Raw genomic sequence first — 19,399 nt, 5'->3', positions numbered from 1 at the left:
ATAACGTATTACCTTCGACTGTAAACCTTAATTGTACTGGTAGTATAGGTTTGTATAATTATATTATGCAATATTTAGCTATAACAATAATAAGCAATAAAGTTATGGTAGCTTCGTTTATTTTATAATTTTGTCAGAAGCAAAGGTTCGTGTGTATGTATACAAACATCTTGGTTCTCTTTTCTAAGGATATTAAATAAAAATGTATAGAAGATGTTGTTTTATCACGGAAACGCTCGATAGTCCAATTTGATTTATTAATTTATTTAATTAAACGTGGAATTCAATTTAACTGAGCATTGAATTGGTAGTATAAAAATGAATACACAGGACTTACGGCATAAGACTTATAGCTGGGGTTTCATTCCCGCGGCCAAAGCAGCAATATATTATCGTTCCCGACTGTCACTTGTGACGGCTCATCCGGCAATAAATTAATTATGCAAATGAAATAGTGTATTGCTAATTCGACTGACTTAATGAGAAATTGTATGCGTGTCCATTTAAAGTTGTCATATCCTTAAATTTCCAATATTTCTCAATTATGCAGCTAATTAGAGTATCATCTGGCAAGTGACATTTACAGCTTCTATCACTGTGCAGTTCTAATAGACATACTGTACCATGGAATAATTGCATCAGCGAGCATATAAATCATAAGTTTTGCACACGAACCATATACAAGACAATTAATGTATATAAATTTATGTTTCGTATTTCATTCTAAAATTACATTTTAAAAACATATTAAATAATAGGACTATAATTATATAAATGTGTAAGACTTAATTTAGAAGATATATGATGGAATGAAATAATTGTTGATTATTGAAATATTTTGCTACTTTTTAAACATATCACGCATGTTTCTCAAAAATATCACGACGCAAATTAACTCAGTTTTATACGTTGAATATCAAAACTGTCAAATGCGCTTTCAAGCAGCTTTTCAGAGCAGAAAATTATAAAAATAATATTTGGCTATCGTTTCCTAGATTTTATATTAACATTCTGTTTAAATCTGCGTACATTATTAATATTATCTTATATTCAGAAGTGGTGCTCGGTCCCTTTTCGTTTGAAAAATGTTCTCGGAAAGGTCAGGTATTCTGTTCTTGGTAAACGTCTTCCAGTACCTTTCTCCACTTACCGTCGAACAAACTACGTTCTCCTCTAGCGTTACAGTGATACATTTGGTTTCCATGTAAATCCAAAAATTCTTTTTCGACTTCAAAATTTCATTCCGCAAATCTTCCTCACTTGTGACTATCTTCTCAGTCTTGCAATTGTTATGAGCATTGTAAACATTATAAGTTATAGAAGAAACTGTTTGCTTCGACAACACGGGGGACAGCTAACACAAGTCCAGTGTGAACGGAAAATGATAAAAAATCGGTCTGATAGGGAACGTGTTAGAAACTTGAATATTTATTGGAAATTTGATATATCACATTTATTTTTCTACGGTGATAATATCCTTTCACTGGATATATAAATAGTTTCATTTTACTGAAAAATTTAATCACGGATTGTTTTAGATACATATACGATATTGTTTATCGATCGTTATTAAAATATACAAAAATAATTCTTTTATTTAATGTACGGTGTAATAATAATATCGGAAATGAAATTATATATTGTACTGCCTCCAAAGTTTAATATTATTAATAGAGCGTAAATGAAACAAAATACTAGATAGCAAACTTCTTCAAACTACGAATATTCCACAAATTCATTACTCCGTTAGTTCGCTATCAGACATCTTGTTACCTTCAAATAATTCCTTCCATCCCGTAAAGGTAATAGAAACGAATCGTTCACAAACGAGAAGTCGAGACAAAAGGAGCTCCATGAACGGAACGTTCAAAGTGTCCTCAAAGGTATGCATTACAGTCGTGTGTGCGCGAGCCCGTGGGAATACTTTCTTCCTCTAAACTGAAATATTCAGAGCCATTCTACTCCGGATGAGTGAATAATACGTTCTCCGATAGAACGGTAACGACGTTGAATCGATCAAATTGTTAAAAACACATGCCAAAGTTCACGTAGTAGAATTATTTCTCTTGCAACGGGACACTTGCCACATCCGACATGTATGTTCACACTCGCATAACTCTAACGCGGGACATATATGTACAAGATGCAACAAGGTATACATACTGTCAAGTAGCGTCGAAGCGATTCTAGAAGAGGCAGCCAGTGGGGCTACTTTATTTCCTTAGATTCTACTTTTAGCAACTATTCGCCATTCTGAAAGAAAGACAATCTTGCCATCGGCGAACAGGCTGCGCTAAGCATACCGACCAACGATACGCTTGAGACTCTCTCTTGCTCTTTCTCTTCTTGGAGTCGTCTTATATTCCGTATATACCACCCAGGAGGCAACGACGTATCTCTCGAGATCAGTATGACTGTCGGTGTGTACGGATACCGCCTCACTATGGAAATAAAGCACTTCCGAGCTCCGCGAGAAATGCATACGTTCCCCCTGGCTACCCGTGAAAACCCTCCTTCGAGATCTCTGGCAATCCCTTCTCGTCACCAGCTTTCCACGAACAGCCAACAGCCCGCTGATACGACTTTCGATTAAAGCTACACGAGAAGGAAGTCGTTACGGTTCCTTCGAGCTTGTCTGAGCGCTAACGAAATTCGCGTTTCGACGTCGTTTTCATCGTTGTCGTCGTTGTTGACACGCAGCAACCGCGTTACGCCAGTTTGTCCTCTTCGTGCTTAATGTCGTTCATCGGAGCGGTTCGCGCAACCACGAGGATTTTACGCCGTGTATTCATCGAATGCGCGTCTCTACAAACGTTTGCAAACATTCATATCGAAACATTCGCCGAGTATCCTGATCAAAGCAATCGAATGCTTGGAAACAAAAATATACTCGTGAACTTTCGTAGGAAACGGTATGCGTATATTGGGCTGACAATTGAATACACTGAGGAAATTTGAATAAGTCAAAAGAAAGGATTTGGAAGACAAGTTCCTTTCCAAATATGCTGAAAATCAGTAAACTAATATCGATAGCAATAAACTTTCTCATTGCATAGTAATGTATTAAAAACCAACAGTTTGATCTACATTTAAAGATCATCGAGCATTATTCATGTGTAATTTACCAATTTACCAATATCATCAATTGTTAAATTATTGCTAAAGGCGATTTAATTTTGCGTTTCGCTTCTTGTACCATCTCCGACAACATTTTAAACATGCATCTGCAAGTGGGTATTCATCTGAAGTCGGGTGTTTTGAATTAATGTTACTTTTTAAAAGATTCCTGTGCACACGAATTTGAAGTGAATTCATGTGACTTGAATTCAAGTAACTTAATTAATCTGAACGAGTCTTTACACTCGTTACGGTTATGAAAGTTCCATGGAAGAACGTTCTGCTCGCGTGTCTTTCATGTGCGACGATCCTATCTTTGAGCTCGGTATTTCGCGACATGGATTCCTCGTATGCGAATGCGTCCTGTTGCGTAACGAAGCGACAGGAAGCGAACTACAGGAATATTTCGGAAAGAACGAGAAACGAGAGATTCGTACGAGCGACTGGATTAAGGCGCGCAATCATAATTTGTGGAACAAGCATGGATTTACCTTGCAAACGACGCGGAATGATGCACGAATTGCTCGGATTCTTGAATATCCGTGAACTAGGGAAGCATTTCAAGTTTGTAACGAGCAAGGTACATTTGGCAAGAATCAGAAGGAGAAGACGACGCAGAAAATTCATTTATACAACGCGTCTGCCGAGCAATTATTATGTAAATTGATAACAGTTTTATGTCATGGGACAATGATGACAAGTAAGAAATATAGTAAATATAATAAATTATTGTAAACACGATTCGTTAACAAACATTCCGATTTCAGAATCCAGAACAATAATAACAACCGCTTTGTTCAGAATTTTTAAAAACAAAAATTTTATCGCATTTATTAACGAATAATTTATTATCTACGTTGCATACTTTCGGTAATTTTTGATTCCTCTTTTAGAAAAATATGAAAATATTCGTACGAAGTATTTTCTTTGATTTGAGGTTTCGTTTGTTTCCCTGTTAAACTAAATTTTTTACAGAATTTTAGCATGACGATCGAAGTAAATGAAAATCTGTTCGTATTAAATTCGGAGAACAGAGCGAATGATGTAATAACTTTGAATACCCTTTATAATTTGTCTAACTGCTAACTGTAAGTTTCAACAATTACCATTTGATTTTCCTTTAGAAATTCAAAATGTAAAATGAAAGACGACATTTCTCGCTAAGTAACCTGAGAAATTTTAACTACATTGAAAGCGGACATTGTACCAACAGATAAAGGGAAAATTATGTGCAATAACATCAAACGACTATTTACAATTCTCTGTTAAGGTTACACGTTTTCATTAGTCGTATCGCTGGACGACCAACGACGAAAGACGTTGAAAATCGGCAAAACGAACAATTAACGCGTCTCTGGGGCAAATTAACCGAGCGGAAATCTTCGCGTTACCGTACGCGCCCGGTTTTATAACCGAAAACGTGCGAACATTCCCATAGTTTAGTGGAGTTTCAGTTTGCAAAGGAAGCCTTATGATCGCATTGTCTGCTGCGCGAAGAACGGAATAATGGAGGAAACGAAGAGAACCGTGCGAGGTCGAGCCAATTGAAGGGTTGAAGGGAAAGAAGCGGTGGAAAAGCGGAAGGGAACCGGAGACACGATGGAAAGTGTGCGAGAAGCAATTTCGACCAGCGCTAGGACACGCTAACTGTCCGCGCTAGCTAACCTAACCGGCACGATAGCGTTTCATTTACATAACCGTAATCCTACTTAGTGGCAGATGCCTAATTCCCCTCGTACGTTTTCGTTTGTACATCGTGCTACCGAGCGAACATCGTGCCTACCTACTCGTTTCCTCGTAATAAACACTCAAGATCCACGTAGATTAATTAATCTTACAAGCAATATATGAAATAACACATTATTTATTAAATAAATATAATACAACTTCTAGCTTTAATAAATACATATATATATATATGTAAACGAATACGACCTAAATTATAAGAGAAAGTGAATGTTTTTATTGCTAAATATGTAGTTGGATAGTAATTTAATAATTTTCTACTTTAACTCTTCTATTTCAAACCTGATTTTCTGAAAGATTTACCGTTCTCAGTTGTGGCACTTTTCTAGCAAATCAACGATATTCTCCGTCTATGAAATTCTACCTCTCGACACATCATTTGTATAAACATTCACCGCCCAGTCATTACAATCTCTTTGAATTATGAACAACTTAAGAGATTAGAAATTTTCTATAATATCCGACTTGAAAGATATTTTTCTGCAATTTCCATTTTCAATGAATAATTCGCTGAAAGATATCGACAGCACGAATTTATTTATTAAATAATCATTCTCGCGATATTTCGTAACTGCTTTCAAATTCGTTTTAGCGATATTTAAAATTCATATCATGGAATAGATGGTCCTTTACCGTGTAAGAAATCCGCGAACCCGAAAGCTAAATGTCGGTCGCTGAAAGTCGACATTACGGTCAGTGGAATGAACAGCATGATGAGAAAACACCGCGATCGAGATAAACGGAACGCCAGATGTTGAAATTCTATCGGGTGTCCGTACATAAGTGTCTTTCAGAACGAGGTAACGTTTAACGACTGCAATTTCCTGATTCTGCAGATCTTCTTTTAGTTGCTGTTACGTTTCGTTCGCAACTGATAATAAAGCTGATGTGATTGAACTGAAACCTTTCCTGTTGTTCAGTTGTGTGGATGAGATTTGAAAGAAGTGGCAAAGCCAGTCACACATACCAAATAGTTCCAATGAAAAGGAATTTCACGATCGCGTTAAAAGGAAGTAGGAATTTAAAAAGGCCACGAAATGAAAAAGATCCTCTATTTACAAATAGGTCGTATATTTACATACTTAACGCAACCTCGTAAACAAATACATATATATATAAAAAAAAATACAGTCGTACGCGCGCTATGTTCAACGAACTAATAACGTCGATTGGACGTATCGTGCGTACGGTAAGCCATATGCACGAGACGTTACGTACATAAAATAATAAATTAATCCATAAAAAAAAAGGGGAGAGGGAAAGAAGGAAGGAAGGAAGAACATAGAGGTGGATAGAAGTTAGGAGCGAGTTGACGTGTTTTATGGCTTGGCAGCATCGTCACTGCGTATTTCTTAACAATGAGCATCTCTCTTAAGCTTATACGCTCTACTTATTTTACGTATCTGCAATACACCAAGTTATGCATAACCATTTGCCAGGCAGCACTATAAAAGTAGAAGAAGTTTAAGACTACTCCGAATACGGAATGCGTATACGCTGCGATACGCAGCTGGTTTTAAGCTCGCGTCGATGAGCGTACATGCGAACGCGTTAACATTTTATCACCTATATCTCTGGCCAGTTGTATTTCAGCTTGTTAGATCGCGTCGGTTATCAACGTGTCAGGCGGCTGAGTTTTACTGCTTCTTTACACGAGGATGACTCGTGTATCTTTGGGTGCTTGTACTTCTAAATGCGTCCACTTATAAAGGCGTTCTAACTGTTCTATTAAACGAAATTACGTTTCTAAATTAAGCGATACACATATTATAAATATTGTAGGAAAAAGTAGCAATATAGAATCCTGTTAGTAAATTAGAACCTTGCATTGAGAATAATATCTTAAGTATCATGCACGATGACATAACTATAAATATACATAATGATATAGAAGTAAAGAAACAAAATATTTAGTAATCTTAACTCAACTACCAGATTCGACAAAAAATTGTCGAAAATATTTAAGAATGATAGTGTGGAATTTTTCTTATTTGTCATAAGGAAATGTCATTTGTTCGATTCATAAGCGAGAAGCTATATGCTTTATCTGCTTCTATATGCTTAATCTACTATATGCTATAATACCAGTCATCTGAAACCAACGTTCCGAAAAACCTGGAGCGCGGAAATTTATTTCTGACAATAATAGTAAATCTACTTTCTGAAAAATTACTTAAAAGCAAAACAGGGTTCCATATTATCTTCTTCTCTGTTCTGCACAGAATACAATATAACGTATACGTTTGTGTAGGTGAATAAATTAAATTACAATTTAATTGTCATTGCAAACGATGAAAAATTGCGTCCAACGTAGCGTGTTTCTATTAAAAGTATCTAATATTAACTCGAGTGTACTACAATTAACAAGATCTCGCTAAAGTTCCACGACACGTACCACGTAACGGTGTTTCTATTTTCAATGCGATTAGCACACCCCGAGCAAGCCGAGGCGCCTAAAAAGTCATCCCCTTTAGTGCGGTGTATAACTGGGTATAGCGTATCTCATCGAGAAACAACGGACTAGATATATGCATATCTACCTGTTATTGTCACAAAGGTATGCAAAACCGTGTGTATCGCGCTCGTTGAACGCCCGCAGAGTCGAGCAATGCGTTTCACTGGAAACGAGATTCTCGCAAAAGGTAGGTATCACTACCACGAAGCTGTTGGACGAGGTACTGAACTTTCACCTCGGTGAAGGTTAAAGATGTAGAAGTGCGCGAGAGACTGGCGTTCTCGTTCAATCACGTGCCCGAACGTCAACGATGAAAGTTGCTCGATACGGCCATCTCTCGCCTTTTATTCCTCAAACGGCGACGATTTGTAATCGAACGACCTAAATCTGTGTAAATTTGTAATCGATCTAAATTCTTGTCGCGTTAGACACTCGTGCGTCAATCGAGCGATTAAAAAACGTCGATTCTAAGATGTGTTGGCTCGTGCGAATGGCCATGACACGATTGCTCGTCGACCCCGAAACGGATCGCTCTGATACTTTTACTTGCTTTCGTTCACATGAAACCTCTCCATCTCCTGAAGAGTTTCCGAGTGAAAAGGCGAGTAGAATGGTTCTTCGGAAAGGAACGGAGGAACACTCGAGGACTTTCGGTGCTTGCTTGTGTCGCAATTAAACTCTGATAGGATCTGCCTTCGCGAACATCAAGTATGTTCGCGTGAGAAGAAAGAAAGGAGAATGAGACTCACCGATGAAGTTACGCGATTACCATTTCGCCGAAGAAAGAGAATTTTTTGAGTAAACCGTTCGGCTTCACAACCTGTCATCGATATATTTCTGAAGAAACGATCATCGTTTTCGCTTCCTAGCGGAATGTTAGGCCAATTGTGACATCCGTTTTATTCCGGCATCCTCTAAAATGGAATGTAAACTCAAGATGTTTCTCACGAGTCAGTAATCAATGATAATCGTTATGGTACAAAGAATAATCAAATCCGCTTGTAGATTGCAATCTGGTGGAAACGATTGAAAGCGAGCGCGATTTTTAGTTCGTTTCTATCAATAGGACATTTCGTAACTATAATATTTATATATAATATATAAAATTTAAATATTTTGTAATTAAAAATAGGGTCTTTAACTTAATGACTTTAATTAATAACTTCTACGCGGAACGATTTCAAATTTTGCCCCTCAGTCCCGTAGTACTGTGGCTTAAGTTGGTAATGCGAAAGAGAACGAAAGTATGTTCGTTACATAAATTACCATACATTACCAAAGAATCTATCAACGAAAGTATTTCCTAGACAAACCATATGATTTAAGAGGACTTTGTCCCGCTAACGTTCTTCCCATCGCTCGAAAGAACAGTTGCCACGTTCTCGTGTTTCGCCACCGACCTTATCTCTTTCCTCGAGTCACCGTATTGATTGTTGAAGAAAAGAGCGACAGCCTCCTTTTTCGTGGACTCTCCTTTATTAAATTCGGCTTCGCCCCTATCGCCAGCTTGTCCACCTAATTCATCGGAATCTTTCCTTTGATTGTTCTCTGCCACCGTGATGTAATGTCCTTTAGGAACTTCGATGTTTCCAGCCTGCGGTAAATCGCTGAACACGTGCTGTAATTGCTGCGCCTCCGGAAGACCTTGAACTTGTATCTGCCCTTGTTCAGGTTGTTCGATAGCCGCGAGGATATCCTGCAAGAGCCCATTAGACAGCACCTGATCGTGCCTGATACTACCATCCGAATTCTCCGTTCCTAATCCTCCATCAGCAGCTTGGATTTGCAAGGTGTACGTTCCCTTGGAACCCTGAACCTCGAAACCGTCGGCTCCATTGGCCGTTAGTCCCTTCGCCAGGGACAGAGCTTCGCTGCCTTCGTGGGTATTTAGAAATTGACTAGCGTCCACTTCGTTCGAGGCTAGGTTCTTTGCATGGCCATATCCTTGCTCGTTCAAGCTCGCGGTTAACGCTTCAGCTTTTATTCCGCCGTTCTCCTGTTGGAAATGAGCGTTCGAGGAGAACGACTCTTGAGATTGTACAGCGGGTGGCGCCGAAAGTACGTTCGTGACTTCAGCCGATTGACTGTGGTCGCTGGACAAAACGTTGTCCGTGTTTCCAGAAGTGGCGTAGCTCACGCCTATCGAACTGCCGTAGCTGTCCTTCAGGTTCGTTTTTGGCTGCTCTATGTTTTCTAGACTTAGCTGACCTATCGACTGCGTAATATCCAACCCACTAAAACCGTTTGACAAGGAACCCTCTTTAAACAGCGAATTCTGATTGAGACCAGTGGAAAGAGCGGCCCCGAAACTTGAGCCGTGAGAGCCGACGTTTAACGCGTGGCTTCCGAGATCCTCGAAGCTGTACTGCGTACCAGTCGTCTGTTCGAAACCGCAATCGTGTCCACCACCTGTCGACAACGGTAAATTCACTACCGGGGTGCCATACGTGGTGGTTATGGTGTTGCTGATGCTGTCGTATAAATTGTTGCCAAAGCCAGTGGAGGTGGAGACGAAGGAAGAAGCGGGTCCAAAGTTAGGTGCTCCGTACGTCAACACCGGCGCTGGAGTGTTAAAGTTGCTGAAGGATAATGGCGTGCCATATTGGGCATTCGGAGCTGCTATTGGCGAATTCAAGCTGACACTGGGTAGTTTGTTGAAAGCAACTGGAGCATGGAGGGCAGGTAACTGCTGCTCGAACGATAAGGGCGGAAGGTAAGTTTTTGGCGCTTTGGCTAGCTCAACGTGTCTCAGCGGTGGCAAGTAACGGTTAAGGTTAGTCAAAAGTCCGCTAGGAACGGATTCTTTGAACTTAATCGGTTCACGGTTTCTTGGAGGAATCAGGGTACCTGGAAGGGGTAATGGATGTCTAAACGATCCGTGGGGACGATGGTAATGCAAATTTTGCTTAAAAAGCGAGCTACCGTGTAATGCGAAAGAAGCAAACGACGATGCTCGACCTGCTTCGGCAGCTGGATAAGGACCATTAGGCGAGTAGGATGAAGGAGGAGGGGCGCCGTATGAGTCGACAACAGGAGGTGGTGGCAAAGGAATGCCCGATTCGATGGAATTCAATTTTCCAAAGGAAATGCTTGATAACGGCGGGCCGTAGTTATTGGAGAGGCCGTTTACAGATATTTGCGATAGCGACAAATCATTTCCTAGATTTTGGAACGCGTGAGAGTCTCCACTGCCGAGATTCAAATGGGATCCGGTATCAAGCACTGGTAATTTTAACGTGGGCAATCCTGCACTATGATCCGAAGTTAATGACGGATTTGTAGGTAACAACTCGAATCCAACGGTCTTTACGATAGAAAGCGGTTCTACCTTGGGCACTTCGTATTGTAAATTAAGCTGACCATGCACACCTGTTTGAGGATGTTCCTTCTTTGGTGGGTTTTCGTTGTGGAATGGTTCGTATTCCGGCAATGGTGGCGGTGGTAAGCCTTTATTATCGTTAGAATTAGACTTCACCGAGGTTTTCAAGTCTTGAGCCTCAGGATTGTGAATTGGAACTCCGTAAGAATCATTTGGTACATTTGGATTCTCGATAACGTTGCTCGCAGACTGTCCAATGTGCACACCCACGGACTGACCATCCAAAATCCTATGTTCATCTGATGGAGGTCCGTAAGTGTTCGCAGGCTGTCCATGTTGATTGGTCAATCCAGCAATGGGTTGCCAGCCGTCGTACTTTATATCGGGCGGTGTAGGTGGTGCTGGCACTCCTGGTGGAGGAATCGGTGGAGGTGGCCTGTACAGATCACCAGCAGGTGGTCCATACTGTGCCTCGGGCACCACCGAAAGCGATGGCGGAGGAGGTGGTCCGTAGTTGTCATTCGGTTGAGAAGTAAATTGAACAGCAACTTTTTGCGGAGGCACGCCATAGGTATCGAGAGATACGGGAATGGCAGGTCCGTGTGCCGGTTTCGTTGGCCCAAGACTCGAGGATCCCACGGCTATGTATTGATTAGACACAGAGGACGTGAATTTCAGTGGCGGACCGTATTGAGGTTTCGGTGGCCTAAACGAAGCGAATGAATACGGCGGTCCATAATGTTGCTTCGGTGGCCCATAATGAAGTTTCAGCGAGCCAAAACTCAGCTTCGAAGGCAACGGAGACAAAGGAGGGCCGAAACTTTGTTTCGGTGGAACATGAAGCGGTTTAATAATTCGTGGCGGTCCATATGAAGATAATGGTGGTCCGTAGACAGGTGGTGGAATGTCTGGCGGTGGTGGCGGATATATAGGTGTTGGCCCTTGATCACCTACTAGTTCCGGTGGGCCGTAAACCGGAGCTGGTCCTTTAATATTTGATCCAATCGGAGGTCCATAGTCGTCAGCAGGTGGACCATAATTGCTTATCCTTTCGTTAGCTTTAATTTCGTTCAGTTTCTCTTCTTCCTTGTTAGCAAGCACTTGGGATTGCGCTTTGTTAACCACTGCCTGGACGTGGTGTCCGATCAGCAGAACGCAGAGCAGCGTTATTGCCATCTGAAATCAAACCGAATTCTTCAACTTTTCTTTTGTCATAGTTTGACAATGTTCAATGTAAAATACATCGCTTTTTTAATCCTGCTACGGCCCTCAAATTTGTATGTCCCGATCTCACTCTTATTTTAACATGCAATAAAATTTACTATATACATAAAATGTATTACAAGAGGTACAATTGAAACGGAAATGATACCTATCAATAATGATTCTTCCATTCTTTCTTCAAACTCGTTAAGAATAAAAAGCACGTTTCGACTTAAAACGATCCAAAGAATGCAGAAAGATTAATATAGTGTAACCAAAGCAATAGATAACTAGTTATTTATTAAATGATAATAGTTATGATCATCGCTTGAAGTACAACAAAGCTTAACTAGAGCGTAAATAATATGCAATTTATTTTAATTGTTTGTACTAAATAAGTAAGGAACGAGATTAGAGAAAGTAAACATTCCACGAATATGTGCGTGTACTGAGAATGTGATCAATATATTTTTACAAAATTTAAAAACAGTATTATCTACTGTTATAATGTATTCGATATCTTATTCAATGAGAAAACTGATATTATCAAGCAGACCATTTCGAACTGTCTATCATTCAGCTTTTTATCTTCTGTACATTTCGTTATCTTGAAAGGAGATTTCAAGGTATCAACTTTAATCATCGATCAAAATTGTTTTGTTCAATGTGATTAATACCTTTTCTTATTATGCTTGAAGATAAATATGAGATTACTGGAATTTTTAGGTTTGACAGTTAACTAGTAGTCTAACATCTCCTGTTCTAATTAGTTGGTTGGGAACATAAGTGTAGCTCGATATCGTGTGCACATTTCGCTCGTGCCAGCACACATTGTCTATGGTTCCAAATTGAAGGCCGTGAGAGACTTTAAGCTAGTTTACAACCTCGGTTGGCGCAAGGCGAACTAGTCATCCCGATGCATGTGAGAATTATATGAACCTGCATTTACTCACTGTAAGTATTAAACGCAGGCACCCGTAAATAATTACGTTAATTACAAAGATGGCGTATAATGTATGGGAATATGACTGAGAAAAGTAGTATTTTCACTTCAATCTCCGATAGTTCTGGATTTAGTTTCATCGCAATGTTAAACAAGTGTTACACTGATAAATAAATGGATCACGTGAAATAAAAATTTGTTACTAAAAATTTCATATAACGCCGATGAAATATTACTTAATACTTCAACACATTGTCATTTTGAAATTCTTTTTTGTTAAATCACGAGAAATACATGATTTGCTATTATGCTATTGTGAATATTCATTGCCAATAAAAAATTGAAATTATGTGTTTTTGTATGTCTGAAACCAGAAACGTAAGAAGCCTTGAAAAGAGGCCTTGAGAAGTATTCTCTAAATTGTTTATTTTATATTCTTCGTTGTTTTGCTGTATTGCCAGAGGATTGAATAAGAATTAAAATGATCGAAAGGAAGTTAACTGACTTCATTATTACAATTAAACGAATAAAGTATTACAGTGAATAAATATTACAGTTTGTTACGTTTAATAAGCAAAAACGAAAATTACTTCTGTACTATAAATGTACTAATGAAACGCTGTTATACTATAAAATGAAATGAAGATCGTTCGATATCTCGTAAAATTATTTTGAGGACAAATAGATCTGGGAGAGGTTTATATCTCTTTTTACGGTAATAGATATTCATTCCACTGTGACAACCAGATTGTTTTCTATAAAAGATACTAGATAAGAAAGAAGAAGCAACGCACAAGTTTGAAGCTGTAAATGTCATCAAGAAGCCATCCTTGGAAGTCTTAAGTGGCACAATGACCGAGATGCAAGGTTAACATAATATGCCGCACTTTCTCCCAAGTGCATCAACGAGAAGTGCAATGCAAGAATAAGCATGGAGTGAAGAGGTGTCCAAGTATATATCTTATCTTAAATTTTGATTTGCATCTTTGTTTTTCTAAACGTTCTTATTCATTGGGATTTCCGTATTATTAAAGTGTTTAATTTGTAATTCGAGAATGTATTCGAGAAATATCTTTGCTATATTTTTTCTGGAAATATTACACGTTTTTGAAATTTTTAACGATTTCGAACTTCCGTAGTATATTAACGTATTTTTAGAATGAATCGAGGAAAATATAAACATTTGAGTCACAAAACCCTGAAAATGAAATTATATCGGAAACTGCAGAACCTTTTACTTTGTCAGTGTCAGAAGGAATTTTATAATAATGATAACTTTATGATGAAATGATTATATGATGACTTCATCAATGCTAAGGAAAAATAAGAGACAAGAACTTGTAAGATATTAATACATTGCTTCTACCTTTTCCAATATTTCGTATTCGTATAATAAGTGTATGTATTCTTCTGAAACATTGTATATTACATTATTTTTGTTGATTATTTTATTGAACAAGTGTAATGAATTGAGACATTTCTTTAAACTATGGGTAAGATCAATGAAATGTAAAATTGGATTTTATCCAATTTAAGGATAAGAGGGAGACTTTCGTACTGACAGTGTTTGCAACTTGTTCAACAATTATATTTTCTATAAAATACATAAATTTGCATTTTTATAGATTCATATATCTCATAATGTATAAATGTAATCTATGTAAATGTGCATCCATCGTCCATTACTTTTTCTTTATATTTTTGTGTATTTTGTGTAGTATGATAACTTTAGGAACGTTTAATTTACATTTTTTCATTTCAAATTAGTAGAAGCATATAACAAATTAAATGAATTTATTACTTTATCGATTCTCATTATATGAATTTATATACCCAAATGTATTATATGTATGTATTACAAACAAAGAGAAAAAGAATTCTGACTCTTATACAATCCTCATTTTTTACAAAAATCTTATCCTGTATAAAAACTTATAATATATGTAAAGTTTAAGGTACATGTATTCTGTCTAAAAAAAAAAAAAAAAAATAAACCTTGCTTATTACATTGATGATCGTAAAACTAAAACAAGAAGGACTTCGATTTCTACTTTGTTCTGATAAAAAAAAATATGAATTACAACCTCTTATAACTATGTGACAGGTAATAAGTTACGCTGTTACCGCAGATAGCGTGAGTTGGAAGCATTTGTCACAAAAATAGCATTGATTGATGAACTCTGAGAGCATTTTCAAATCTTTATATTTTTCTTTCATCAGAACATTTAACAATTTACCTCTTTTCTAAATACTATACGTCGATATCAGAATGAATATTAATATACAAATAATTAAATCATTTATTTTAATATAGAGTATTACATATAATATTACTCGAACTTGATCGAGTGAAAGTAGAAATTCAAGAGCAAAATCTCGATCGTCCACGTATAGTTGAACATAGTCTGTCTAACTGAAAGTTAGATGTAATACGAGAAAAATTGCTGTAATAAGAGTGTACTTTTCATTCTTCGGATGCAAATGGTTGGTCGTCTCATGTTACCTCTTTCTATATCATTTTCACATGACAAAATATTCCTCGCTTATGTATAGTCAAATAGATAGTTTGCTTAACTGAAAGTTACATGTAATATAAAAAATATCATACGAATGGACGAGGACTGTGTATAATAATTAAAAATAAATAAATTTCATATTTCCTTCGATTACAAATGATTGGTCCTCGATGTAATCTCTTTCTATATCATTTTCACGTGGCGTTGCAAAGACTCGCTCTTAACGATGCGCCCACTTATTGAGGCGCAAACTGTGCGCTCGCGTGTGCAATAGTTTAAACGTATGTTGTAACTAGAATGGGTAGACGGTCGAATGCATCGATGTAGGCAGATTGTGACTAGGTCAAATACCTCCTTCATGCATAGTCATATATTCCGACCACGTAGCACAAGTGCACGTAACGCGGTGGAAGCCATCACTTCTTATCGAACGATACGATTCATCGGAAAATCCGATGTTTATTTAGCTTCCTTCCACGTGCGAACTCCAACTTTTCTCTGCGCGCGCGACCAAACTTATTCGCTGTTTCCGCTTCTCCTGTTTCTTCGATGCACATGATTTCGTAAATCGGTAAACTTTTCGAAGAAAGAGAAAAAGAAACAATTAAAAGTTATTCGCTTCCCATGATGTATTTTATTAGCTAGTAAGCTAATATAGTAAGTTACCATAGTAGTTAGTTAGTAATCTAAAGTTATACACTTATCTACAGTGACTACGAAAAATATTTGTGCATCATCGTATTTAACATTTATAACTAGTATTATTGCTATACGATTTTTACTAATTAATTAGTATATTAAATTTCGCGTCATTTAGTAATACTTTCATATGACTATAAATATTTGATACCGTGAAATTGCATATGCAAATACTTTTAGACGCTAGATAATATGCATTCCTTGCATTTTTGCATCTTTTCCATAAATGCAGTATCATCCAGTCTATTCATAAGCGAACAAAACTCTGTTTGCAACAGATTAAGGATCGTGGATCGCTGACCGTCGCTGTGGCTAAGCGGTCGGTTCAGCAAAAGCGTAAGTTCGCGTAGCGTACGCTAAATGGTACGACATTGATCACTATTCTCGTTTAGTTTAGCGTTTGTCAGTTTCAGCAAAGTAAATGTCGTCATAAAAAGTTGAATTATTTGAAAAGCTCTTCACGCTTCGATTTCGTAATGACAAGATTTTTATTGCTGGATGGAATGTAAATATTGTGTAGGACATTCCACTTGGATTTTTATTGCTAGATGGAATGTAAATATTGTGTGGGACATTCCACTTGGGATGCTAATCAAGTACACGACAGAGAGTCGATGAGACTACGGAATGAAACGGTTGCGCTTCACAGCAGCTAGTTTTTAGCACAAGAAGTAATTTGTTCCATCAGACTCTTACGTTTTAAACAATTTCTGCCTAGTTGGTTTGGAGATGCTTTATGCAATATTTTTCATATTTATTATGATAGCTTTCCTATGCGTTTTGTCAAGGAAAACGGCAGACGTTATTGCTAAGAATCCTCTGTAACTCAAACGTATAATTCTGGCAATTTTACAGTCTAGTAAAGCCGAGGTGATTTGTTATGAAATTAGTAGATACATATGTACGATAAGGAATGTAAAGTTTCACAAAACAGAAAATAAAGAGTTAAAAACACTAGCGTGAAGTTTGCCATTTCTTTTAATGATATTCTATATAAAGAAAACTGTAACTTTTACTTTATTTTGTAACTTAGATCAACTTCCTGAATCAGCAAGCAATGATTGACATTTGAAATTCAGCTTTTCAGTTGTTACTTTTACATTATCAAATTTCTTTAATTATATTTCAATACTTAACCATCGTTCCTATGCCAGCAATCTGTCGATTGTCATAACTTCAAACTAAAATCACTGCTTCCTATATCTTCAGTCTTAATTGAACAGCGAAAGGTATAATTACGTTTAGTTATTCTTATAATGTTGACGTAACATTGCCCACGATTAATTCAGTAGCTAAGACATTTTTTACTTTCACGTTCAAAGAGAAGTTCCGTTAACTAACCTTACGTTCCTGGACATTTCACTCGCATTTGCTGTCGTTAATATCTCAATATATCTTAGAAACTAACAGCTATTATTTCATTTTATTTTCCACTCGACGCGCTGAGAAAAAAATTTACAGATTTTGTTGCTCTTAGCGTGATCAGTTAATGATACACGTGCTTAATAGTAGATATTCCTGAACATGAAAGGTGTCAGTCGAAAGGAAGAGTAACTGCTTAAAATTAATGACACCGGAACGGTCAATTAAGAATAAGAAACGCTGGATGAATGGTTATCAAGAGCCGATAAGAAGCCTACGATTATTTAATCTGTGCTTTAAAATCGTCGCCGTGCAATTATCGATAATGAATACGCTGCTACCACTTAGACCACATTTTGTAATTTGCGCGCCCCTTTTTCGCACGAAATTTAAATTCAGGGATTAACGGGATCAACGTTTTCCGCGAAACTGTATTTTTCGCTCCAATTAAATGGTTTGTCGAGTGTTGAACAACATTTTATAAGGAGTCAAAGCATACTGTGATATTTAAAAAAAATGTACACCATATTCATACTTTTAGTGCTATATTAACTCTTTTATAAGAATTTAATTCCAAGCTTTTATAATCGTAAAATTAAGCAAAATTAATTTTTCAACTAGTATCCTTAAAGGTTGGATGATCCGCGACACTTTGGTTTCAATTGCTTAATTTTAGATTACTTCGTCTACATTCTGTATTAACTGTATATTACATGTGATACTAATTCGAACATAATCCAAAGTGGTAGTCTATAATCCAATGATACCAGTCGATAGAAGTAATTGTTCGTCATTCGGAATATTCATATTTACAATTGCAATTAAGCTATATCTGTTAGCAAGAAATATAGAGGATAGTTTATACGAGCAGAAATTAATTTAAATTATTACAGTTCATCACGCTCAATTACGAAATACACCTACGCCGGATACCGCATGGTAACTTTACCGAATGTAACAGCGAGAAATCATCGGCATAAAGATTAGCGAGTAACAAACTTTCCCAGCTCTCGACCCGAGGAGAAAATTACATCTACGACAAAACTACTGTTTTCGTGTCGGAAATCCTTCCGTTCAATTGCAACAGCGCAGCAGTACGAATTCGTGTCGCAATCACAGATCGTCGGTCCACCTTGATCACTCCAAACGATCCATCAAACATCAAAGAATGAAAGAAGAAACTTGGCGAAATCGCGATCCTGCTGTCAAAGCACTGAACAACACACGAACCGTTCGTCGAACGAAAAAAATAATAAAGAAGCGTCGTTCGCGCAATGATCGATGATATTCGAAGATCCACGATCACCTACCTTGCTTCGAAGCATGGTTGCACCCGCGCAAATTGCTGCCAGCACTGTACACAAATTAAACGGCAAATCGCTTTCTTTTTATTGATTTGTCGGCACACCGAAAAAAAGACAGAGCGCGGCGTTCCTCGTTTCAGCGTTTCCTCAGGCTCAATCGAACGCGGTCCTACCGTGTCGCATCGTGCACACCATCCTCACACTCTCCGACCGGTAGTCAACCTCTTTGATGGAGGAGACCCACGACTCCGTCACTACTAACACAAAAAATGCTCGGTCTTGTATGAACACTCCGCTTATATAGACTCTGAGAGAGGTACTAAGCCGGAGGAATTCTCGGCTGAGCTTGTCGAGTAAATCGAGGAAACGACAAACCGGAGAGGAGAGAGCGAGAGCACGAGGAGTAATGAACAGAGACGGTGACGACGAAGGGGCAGAGGGGAGGAGAGAGAATGAGAGAAAGGGAGGAGAGAGGGAGGAAGAGAGTCGCGGTGATGTTCAGGACGAGAACACAGGGAGAGGGGAAACCCTCACACGTCGCGTCAGTTAAAAATTCTCTTTGTAGAGAAAGTAGGCTAGCCCTGCCTCCGACTTGAAGAAGAAAGATGCACACGGAAGTAGTGGACCGGAGATGCTTATCGGTCCCGTGCGAATACGTAAAGTTATATCGATAAACTCGTATCGCGAGCATTCCGCACCGATGTCGAACAATGTATCATCGAAATTGCGAGTGCC

At 38.0% G+C, this 19,399-nt stretch overlaps 1 protein-coding gene across 2 annotated transcripts; it reads right to left on the bottom strand.

Moving 5' to 3' along the window:
• Positions 1-5,915: 5,915 nt before the first annotated feature.
• LOC132910294 (uncharacterized) lies at positions 5,916-19,066 on the bottom strand. 2 transcript variants are annotated; one of them, XM_060965863.1, is made up of 3 exons: positions 18,671-19,060; positions 10,688-11,813; positions 5,916-9,727 (listed from the first exon to the last, which is right to left on the bottom strand). In XM_060965863.1, the coding sequence occupies exons 1-3, from the start codon at positions 18,683-18,685 to the stop codon at positions 8,640-8,642; spliced, it is 2,229 nt and encodes a 742-aa protein (XP_060821846.1). In that variant the 5' UTR covers positions 18,686-19,060; the 3' UTR covers positions 5,916-8,639. The 2 variants fall into 2 exon arrangements, with proteins under 2 accessions (XP_060821846.1, XP_060821845.1); XM_060965862.1 differs by having other exon boundaries at positions 5,916-11,813; positions 18,671-19,066.
• Positions 19,067-19,399: the final 333 nt, after the last annotated feature.

Source organism: Bombus pascuorum, chromosome 9 (genome assembly GCF_905332965.1).
Source record: "Bombus pascuorum chromosome 9, iyBomPasc1.1, whole genome shotgun sequence".
In the NCBI taxonomy this organism is placed as follows: Eukaryota; Metazoa; Arthropoda; class Insecta; order Hymenoptera; family Apidae; genus Bombus; species Bombus pascuorum.
Note: the sequence above shows the minus strand (reverse complement) of the source record. Positions and strands in the feature narration are given on the sequence as shown.